The 10,368-nt window shown below is 40.3% G+C and overlaps 1 protein-coding gene across 2 annotated transcripts in view; it reads left to right on the top strand.

The window, feature by feature from the left end:
- The first annotated feature begins 1,072 nt into the window (after window positions 1–1,072).
- Window positions 1,073–10,368, top strand: part of lrrtm4l1 (leucine rich repeat transmembrane neuronal 4 like 1) — a 67,223-nt gene continuing 57,927 nt past the window's right edge. For both annotated transcript variants that reach the window (XR_002473471.2, XM_021602546.2), the window contains exon 1: window positions 1,073–1,643. Coding sequence is in view for 1 of the 2 variants with exons in the window: in XM_021602546.2 (XP_021458221.2) it covers window positions 1,640–1,643 (4 nt within the window). In the remaining variant the exon portion in view is untranslated. The remainder of the gene's footprint in view (window positions 1,644–10,368) is intronic.

Here is a 10,368-nt window from a genome sequence, read left to right as displayed (position 1 = left end):
ACTGCATTGTCGGAACTAGAAGCACAAGCATTTCGCTACACTCGCTAACCATGTGTATGTGACAAATAAAATTTCATTTGATTTGATTTGATTTGGTCTGTCCTATGAGTGAGGGTACTCAGTGTTGGAAAAAGTACTCAATTTTCATACTTGAGTAAAAGTTAAGATACCTTAATAGAAAATGAATCAAGTAAAAGTGAAAGTCACCTAGTAAAATACTACTTGAGTAAAAGTATAAAAGTATTTGGTTTTAAATATACTTAAGTATCAAAAGTAAAAGTTGAAATCCTTTCAAAGCAAACCAGAGGGCAAAATGTGCTTTTTTATTGCTAGATAGCCAGGCACACTCCAACACTCAGACATAATTTACAAACAAAGCATTTGTGTTTAGTGAGTCTGCCAGATCAGAGGCAGTAGGGATGACCAGGGATGTTCTTGTGATAAGTGTGTGAATTGGACCATTTTCTGTCAAAATGTAACAAGTACTTTTGGGTAAAGTAAATATACCCCCAAAAACGAATTAAGTAGTACTTTAAAGTATTTTTACTGGAGTACTTTACACCACTGGGTAACCTGTAGGCATGTTCTCTGCTATCCACTTTATGTTTTAATTATTATTTTGAGTATAGGGGAGGTTCACTTGTTGTTGTTTTTTAAGTGTTCAGGGAGGGTCAGGTAAAAATATATTTTAATGAAGAGAGGGCCACCATTTTAATTTCAGAGAGGTCCGATTTTCTCCCGGTATCCCTCATTATAAAGCCAGTTCCTTCCTGTGTACAGTAGCCCTCAGTATTCCTCAATGTTAGCACAACATTTGTGAATTTACCTTCTGAATCGAGTGCGTAGGCGATACAGGGTTAGCAGAATAGTGTTGTGGGAAGACGATCGAGGTAGAAAGAAAATGGGTGTATTAAACATCCATCTGAGCCCATAAACCAGTAGGGCAGTCATTTTACAGAGCCACCTGCAGACTAAACTGTTGTTTCCATTGCTGCAGCTCTGCCTGACACACACAAGCACACGCATTTACACACGCACGCTCAGGCGCGCGCGCATGACGGGCGCACGCTCGCATCAGACTGCACACTGTAATGACAGCCCGGATTCCTCTGGTCTCCCTCAGAATACGACGCTTCCTCTTGATGTTTGTGGCAAGACAGCTATGAGGGCATCTTGAAAGGCGGTCTTTCTTTTTGTAGCAACATGTAGAGTTTATTTAACTTTTCATCCTGCCTTTAGCGTTTTCGTTATTTGGTGTATTGCTGTTGTGGATAAAACCATAGCACAAAAATATGAGTTTTGTGCGTGGGGTATTTTTTCCTTACGATAAAAATAGCCTACATTCATCCGTAACTTAAACGCAATTCTGAATATAACTACAAAAGTTAACTAATCGTGGATGTAGTCATGGGGGTAAACTTGAACTTGCGATATCTAAACCATTAACGTTTGGATGAATTGTTTAGCATGAGAGCAGGTGAGTCAGTCTTCGTGTTTGTCTAGTGAGGCGACGCGCGCATTGCCCACGGATAGAACGAAGCCAAGTGTTGGAGAACGGTGGAGAACGGCGCAGTGATCAGCGGTGATCTGTGCTGGGGATTACGCCTCCGAACACTGGGGAAAAACCAGGCACGCCGATATGGGTGAGTAGAGACTACTTTTCATTTTGATAAATGAATAGCCAACTACACACAAAAAATGGTCGGTTGTTTGGTTGACCCAACTACTGGGTTGCAGGCGTTGGGTCACTTAGTTGGGTTGCTTTCTTTAAAAAGAGCACGGTTGGGTTGATGATGTTGGGTTATAGTGATATGACACATCAGGTCAGATCAGAAAGCTGGCAGTGTAGTTTAGTAGGGGCGTGGCTTTCACATAGTTATTTTTAGCCACCCGTGAGAGTAAATGTAATTCCTGTTCATCAGTTTGTTGTATAGTTATCACACGTTAAGGTTGAATGTTGACATTGTTGTATCTTCAATGAGGCTTACAGAAGTTTGAGTTCTCTTAAACCTCATTGTTGGGATACAACCTTATTATGCATTAAAGGTAGCATACCTTATTATAATATGTCATAAATAATCATAATATTCTCAAGGAATATGGCAAATGCAACAACAAAAGTGAACAATTTACATGTGCAGTATCCAAACATGATGATGAACAGGAATTACATTTACTCTCATGGGTGTCCAATAAGATCGAACTGAAAGCCACGCCCCTAATAAGCCATGCATCCTGGAAATAACCTAATGAGATCATAAAAAAAGACCCAGCTGCTAGGTCCATCCAGCATGAATGTAAAAAATATTGTTCTCTTTGGCACATGGCAAAATGTGTAGAATTGCAGGAAGTTAGGAGGGGGGCATGTTTGGACCTTGTGGGGGGCACCTCACCAAACTGCGCTATGCCACTGGGTAACAGCACACTGAGTGGTGTGAGATGACTATATCATTATCAACATTTGTAGCATAATGGACAAAATATTATGCACCTTATATACCACTGCTTTTAAGATATGAATGTGTTTCTCCTGGTTTTAATTGGAAGGCTATATGTGTGATGCACTTGTTTACAGATCATTGGCTGTTGCTAGTAGATGAACTTAAATGATGTATTTACTTATGCATGGGTTATGCACTAGTGCATTATGAACAGTTGTTGAGAAATTCTCATTTTAGAAAACTGTAGGTTTTTCTAATCGCACCAATGTGCTGCTCTGCTCTGCCCTGCTCTGCATGAGGATTCCACTGGTGAGATGCTGGTATGGTCTCATTAAATTAAACTGAAAATTGAATCGTTTTTTTGCCCTCTGCCCCCTATAGTCTTCCAATGTTGACCTAATCTGATGAGCTGTTCCTGCCAGTCTGCAGTGAGGCAGGACCCCGGCAGGTTAAACCCAATTACTGCTTCAAATATCGACTCCTTTAATCAGTGACTAGATATAGATTTCTCAACTGCTGCAGGCCACATCACTGACCACTCAGTTGAGTATAGCTCCTCAGTATGGATAACAATGGAGACGGAGTCAGACAGTGGCTTCAAGGCCCTGAATTCATACCAATACTATGGCTAGCTTCTCTGATAGGATATTTCATTCCTACTGATACCTGTTCGTCAAAATGTAAGCTCCGGTTATCTGACATTAAGGGCAGAACAATACCTGTCACCTCTGTCACTTTTGGAGATTCAGAGTGTGTCCTTTTCACCCAGTCCCATGACACTTGTTCCCGTTATCTAAATGTTATGCACGTGCTACACAAAAAAAACTTTGTCACTGATATTCACACGTGAAACCTTTACTCTTCAGTTAACACACACACACACTCTCTCTGTCGCCATCATAAATACCACTCTCTCTCTCCGACAAACATACACACTGCTTCCAACTGTAATATGTTAGGCACCAAACAGAATGCAAGAAGCACCAGAAAGAGAGGATTTTGATATAGTTAGGCCTATGTGAATCCTACCTTTGAAACACATCTCATGAGTAGCAGACCCTTTTCCTTTCTTCCTGCGCCAATCAAATATGCCTAAGACCTACTGTCAAGTTACCAGGTTGTGAGCTAGCTAGGTAACATGACTGAACAACATTGTTTGTTATCAAAACAATAACAAACGGCGGGGGTTAGTTCAAAACGGCCCTCCACATGTTTTGTGAAATTACATCAAATGCGCACGAAGTCGCGCAGTAAGAAAAAAAGGTAGCTCTGGTAATATGAGTCATGCTCTTTTTACCGTTTGATCTACAGACAAGCTGTTTTCTTTGATGTAAAGCTGCAAGCATGACTGTCATGAAGTGGTTTTTCCTCTCTGGCACTACTGGGTGAACGTAAACTGGCAAAGCCTATCTGACTGGCTGGTGCTCTTGGTTAATATACCAGGGAAATTATATGCACTCAGTGGTGTAAAGTACTTTAAGTAAAACGTTCTTTGGAATATCTGTACTTTACTATTTATATTTTGGCAACATTTACTTCACTGTATTCCTAAAGAAAATATTGTAATTTTTACTCCATACATTTTCCATGACACCCAAAAGTACTTGTTACATTTTGACTGGTCCAATTCACATCAAGAGTACATCCCTGGTCATCCCTACTGCCTCTGATCTGGCGGACTCACCAAACACAAATGATTTGTTTGTTAATTATGTCTGAGTGTTGGAGTGTGCCCGTGGCTATCCATCAATAAAAAAAAACAATCAAATCATCTGGTTTGCTTAATATAAGGAATTTGAAATTGTTTCAACTTTTACTTTTGATACTTAAGTACATTTTTGCAATTCCATTTACTTTTGATACTTAAGTATATTTTAAACCAAATACTTTTAGACTTTTACTCAAGGATTATGTTACTGGATGACTTTCACTTTTACTTGAGTCATTTTCTATTAAGTTATCTTTACTTTTACTCAAGTATGAAAATGTAGTACTTTTTCCACCACTGTATACACTGTATCAACTTTGCTCGCTCTGCATGCTGCTCCAATGTATTGAATGTACAGTACAAATGTAACAACAGAAGACTCATCATGGTCTGCATCCCCTCTTGCCATCACGCCTAAATTATATTTTAAAAACTGATGAAGGAATAGATGTTTAGGAAGAGTGGACGGAGAGAAGCAGGTGAGTGATGGCTGGAAGGAAATGCGGCTGGCATATTACACCTGCCACACGTTTGAAAGTGAAGTGGATATTGGACCGGCGCGTACAAGTGACTAGTTAGTGGCTGTTGCTTAAATTTGTAAATGAAACTGACTTTATAAACATTTTATAACAGGCGCCAGCGGCTTCTTTAGATCGGTAGGGCACCAAAAATGTGGTAGTATCATATGAAATGGTACTAGGTATCCTAAAATGTTTTATTATGAGGTTTTGGTACCATAATAGCACCGTGGTACTGGTATACTGTGAAAAACGACATGGGAGTACTGTAGGTTAGTGGGTATCCTAGAAATAAGGAGTTAATACTCTTTAACAATGGTGGCATTTGATTCGCCTCATGTGTCAGAGCTTTTTGGTAGAAAGGACAGTTGGACTAAAATCCAACAAATAATCCAACTAATTGATTTTATATACAGTTGAAGTTGGAAGTTTACATACACCTTAGCCAAATACATTTAAACTCAGTTTTTCACAATTCCTTAATTTAATCCAAGTAAAAATTCCCTGTCTTAAGTCAGTTAGGATCACCACTTTATATTAAAAATGTGAAATGTCAGAATAATAGTAGAGAGAATGATTTATTTCAGCTTTTCTTTCATCACATTCCCAGTGGGTCAGGGGTTACCATGCACTCAATTAGTATTTGGTAGTATTGCCTTTAAATTGATTAACTTGGGTCAAACGTTTTGGGTAGCCTTCCAAAAGCTTCCCACAATAAGTTGGGTGAATTTTGGCCCATTCCTCTTGACAGAGCTGGTGTAACTGAGTCAGGTTTGTAGGCCTCCTTGCTCGCACACACTTTTTCAGTTCTGCCCACACATTTTATGTAGGATTGAGGTCAGGGTTTTGTGATGGCCACTCCAATACCTTGACTTTTTTGTCCTTAAGCCATTTTGCCACAACTTTGGAAGTATGCTTGGGGTCATTGTCCATTTGGAAGACCCATTTGCGACCAAGCTTTAAATTCTTGACTGATGTCTTGAGATGTTGCTGCAGTATATCCACATATTTTCCCTTGCTCATGATGCCGTCTATTTTGTGAAGTGCACCAGTCCCTCCTGCAGCAAAGCACCCCCACAACATTATGCTGCCACCTACGTGCTTCACGGTTGGGATGGTGTTCTTCAGCTTGCAAGCATCCCCATTTTTACTCCAAACATAACAATGGTCATTATGGCCAAACAGTTCTATTGTTGTTTCATCAGACCAGAGGACAAAAGCACGATCTTTGTCCCAATGTGCAGTTGCAAACCGTAGTTTGACTTTTCTTTATGGCGGTTTTGGAGCAGTGGCTTCTTCCTTGCTGAGCGGCCTTTCAGGTTATGTCAATATGGGACCTGTTTTACTGTGGATATAGATACTATTGTACCTGTTTCCTCCAGCTTCTTCACAAGAAGAGGGATTGATTTGCACTTTTCACACCAAAGTATGTTAATGACTAGGAGATAGAACGCATCTCCTTCCTGAGGGGTATGACGGCTGCGTGGTCCCATGGTGTTTATACTTGCGTACTATTGCTTGTACTGATGAACGTGGTACCTTCAGGCGTTTAAAAACTGCCCCCAATGATGAACCAGACTTGTGGAGGCCTACTTTTTTTTCTGAGGTCATAGCTGATTTCTTTGGAATTTTCCATGATGTCAAGCAAAGAGGCACTGAGTTTGAAGGTTGTCCTTGAAATACATCCACAGGTACATCTCTAATTAACTCAAATGATGTCAATTAGCCTATCAGAACCTTCTAAAGCCATGACATAATTTTCTGGAATTTTCCAAGCTGTTTAATGGCACAGTCAACTTAGTGTATGTAAACTTCTGACCCACTGGAATTGTGATACAGTGAAATAATCTGTCTGTAAACAATTGTTGTGAAAATTACGTGTGTCATGAACAAAGTAGATGTCCTAACCAACTGGCCAAAACTATAGTTTGTTTCTAAGAAATTTGTGGAGTGGTTGAAAAAACGAGTTCCAATGACTCCAACCTATGTGTATTTAAACTTCCGACTTCAACTGTAGCTAGTAGCACTGAAAAACGTTCATAAATGTGCTTGCTTTGCTTTGTATAAATTCTGAATGCTGCGTAGATATAGGATCATGAATCATAATGAGATAAATCAGTTCATGAGTTACAGTTGTTTTTGTTTAACCTTTATTTTACCCTTGAGATGAATAATATTTTTCAATTGAGACTATATAAAGCCCCTTCCTTTAAATGTAACTGTGATGGAACAAAGTAAAACAGTTTTACTACCTTCCACTTTAAATCCCATCCCTTACCTAATTAATGTCAGACTTTGAAATGCACAGATCCGTAGATGCAGGCACTGGCATGGTTTTGCCTCTCAAGGGCCTCTTTAGATTTTGTGGGGTGGGACATTAACATTTAAGAACAATTAGCATTTTATTGGTGGCTTTTAGATACAAATGATGACAGATAGGTGATAGAGATCATTGGGGAGCTATAAGATGACATGGTCTAATCACCAGCTTTCTTTGATGTAGAATGGTTTGTCTGTGGCTGTGTCTGTCGGCTGCCATGCTCATTTATTTGTTGCTTGCTCATTGTGCTTGTTAATCGGCCAGACATGAGTGCTTGTAAGACAGAGTAGATCCATGCTAAATCCCCTTTGCCTTGCATGTTTACTAAAACAAGACGTAGAAGAACTGCTCTCAGCTTCATCGAGACCTGGGATCACATCTGGCTTAATGTAGCCACTTAATCTCCAACCTGGATAAAGATATGTAAAGTTACTTTATTTTATGAAAATATGTAACACTTTTTGGTTGGGATTTCAAAGCAACAATGGAGAGGACTGTTTTCGGTTAGTTTAAATGGTTTAGGGTGGCAGGTTGCTTAGCGGTTAACAGTGTTGGGCCACTAACTGAAAGATCACTCTTTTGAATCCCTGAGCTGGCTAGGTGAAAAATCTGTCGATGTGCCCTTGAGCAAGGCACTTAACCATAATTGCGCCTGTAAGTCGCTCTGTATAAGAGTGTCTACTAAAATGTAAACATGTATTCCTTATTATTTATATTTCAAAAGCGTGGTTGAAAAACGTCAATATGACTAACCAGGCTATCAAACAGAGTTACTTCCATGGTTAGGCCTTATTTACAGGCTGCACCAGAGACAGTCGCTGTCCAGTGGTGCTGAACATCAGAATTATGTCAGTAGTTTCAATGGTGCTGAATCTCCTATCCCTACTATTACAGCTTGTTTCCTGTGACAAAGATACCACACACTTAAAGCAAACAGGTATACAATGCCTTCGCAAAGTCTTCAGACCCCTTGACTTTTTCCACATTTTGTTAGGTTACAGCCTTATTCTAAAATTGATTCAATATATTTTTTCCTTATCAATTTACACACAATACCTCATAGTGACAAAGCAATAGCAGGTTTTTAGATTTCTTTGCTAATTTATTATTATATATATGTTTAAATATCAAATTTACGTAAGTATTCAGACCCTTTACTCAGTACTTTGTTCAAGCACCTTTAGCAGCGATTAGAGCCTTGAGTCTGACGTTACAAGCTTGGCACACCTGTTTTTGGGGACCCTCTCCCAATCTTCTCTGCAGATCCTCTCAAGCTCTGTCAGGTTGGATGGGGAGTGCTGCTCCACATCTATTTTCAGGTCTCTCCAGAGATGTTGGATCGGGTTCAAGTCAGGGCTCTGACTGGGCCACTCAAGGACATTCAGAGACTTGTCCCTAAGCCACTCCTGCGTTGTCTTGGTTGTGTGCTTAGGGTCGTTGTCCTGTTGGAAGGTGAACCTTCACCCAGTCCCTGCCACTGAAAAATATCCCTGCAGCATGATGCTGCCACCACCATGCTTCTCCATAGGTATGGTGCCACGTTTCCTCGAGATATGACGCTTGACATTCAGGCCAAAGCGTTCAATCTTCCTGACGGGCCGCCCCTATGTGGTAATGGTAGGCAACAACACATCTGCCACGCTAATCCTCAACATTGTGGCCCCTCAGGGGTGCGTGCTTAGTCCCCTCCGGTACTCCCTGTTCACTCACGACTGCGTGGCCAAGTTTGACTCCAACACCATCATTAAGTTTGCTGACGACACAACAGTGGTAGGTAGACCTGATCATCGAAAACTATGAGACAGCCTATAGTGAGGAGATCAGAGATCTGACAGTGTTGTGCCCGGACAACAACCTCTCCCTCAACCTGATCAAGACATAGGAGCTGATCATGGACTACAGGAAAAGGAGTGCCGAACACGCCCCCATTCACATCGTCAGGGCTGTTGTGGAGCGGGTCCAGAGTTTAAAGTTCCTTGGTGTCCACATCACCAACAAACTATCATGGTCCAAACACACCAAGACAGTCATGAAGAGGGCACAACAACACCTTTTCCCCCTCAGGAGACTGAAAAGATTTGGCCTGGGTCCCCAGATCCTGACCCCAGATCACGGTAAGATCTGATACCAACAGGCTCAGAGACAGTTTCTATTTGAAAAGCCATCAGACGGCAGAACACTTGAACTGGACTGACCACCTGCTCTGATTCGTATACACGACTAATAAAACTTGAAACTTGAACTTTAAAAAAGTTGTTGGCTCAACTGCAAGTCTGTTCATCGATAATAAGCGATGAAATCCTAGAATTATCTACAATCCTTTAATCGGAAGATTATATTTGCTAATCAGCACTTAATGCCCATAATTGTGCAGTTTAATCTTGACATTATCTCTTAACGCTTGAGTTATCTACTCTGTATGAAATACTGGAAAATATTGCTTTCCTTATTTAAAATAAATCATTTAGAAAAATAGACCCAAAACTATACCGTTATATAATATGCACAGGAAAACACTAATCAGCACAGTTGAGACATAGGAAAAGACAAAGTAAAATGCATACTAGTCTCCCCCCCAAAATGTTCTTGAAGAGAGCACATAAGACAGCTCTTGCTCTTCTCTTGAGCCTTCCCTGATATATTTTTTCTCAAATAATTTAATATGCTTTGTTAATCCATTCCCCAGCCTCCCACTATGATCCCAGGGATGTGTGTGGGTTGGTCTCTCTCCCTCAGTTCTGCATCAGAGACGTACCAAATCTACCTCATTCCAGCCATAGAGATGAACACAGAGTAATTGAGGTTAAGGATGTTTGTCCTCATTTCATTTAAGGCTCTAATTTATGTACTGTAATCCAGGATGAATTTCTGTCACAATTACTGTCTCTCTGATAACGATTAGCAGCAGCATCCTGTTGCCACCAGTAACCAGCTCCTTTATTGTACATCTATAGCTGTTGCTGTGCTATAGCTTTATCTACTCTACCTCTGCCTCCACTTCCACTGCCTTTGCTGCTACACTTCTGCTAGCTCTACCTATAAAATAAGCTTTTATCATAAATCAGTCGATTTTATACTGCACCCTGCTTTCACTGTGAACTTTACAGCTCTCTCCCATTTCTAAATAAATGTGTGTAAAATAATGGGTTTTAAGTGTGTAAGGCGTACTTCATTTCAATATTGCAATTTCAGTGTGACCAATTAATCTGTGTTGCATGATGGCAGTCCTGCATCGGTAATATGTCACGAACTTCTATGGCTTGAAAGTCTTTTTAATTGTATGTGTCTTAAATCTGAGTGAACACACTCAATATTGCAGTATATCATGTATAGTGCTACTAAGCCAGAGCTTGGCACAGCACTAATACATACAGTGCCTTC

Source organism: Oncorhynchus mykiss, chromosome 5, assembly GCF_013265735.2.
Source record: "Oncorhynchus mykiss isolate Arlee chromosome 5, USDA_OmykA_1.1, whole genome shotgun sequence".
Lineage (NCBI taxonomy): Eukaryota > Metazoa > Chordata > Actinopteri > Salmoniformes > Salmonidae > Oncorhynchus > Oncorhynchus mykiss.
Note: the sequence above shows the minus strand (reverse complement) of the source record. Positions and strands in the feature narration are given on the sequence as shown.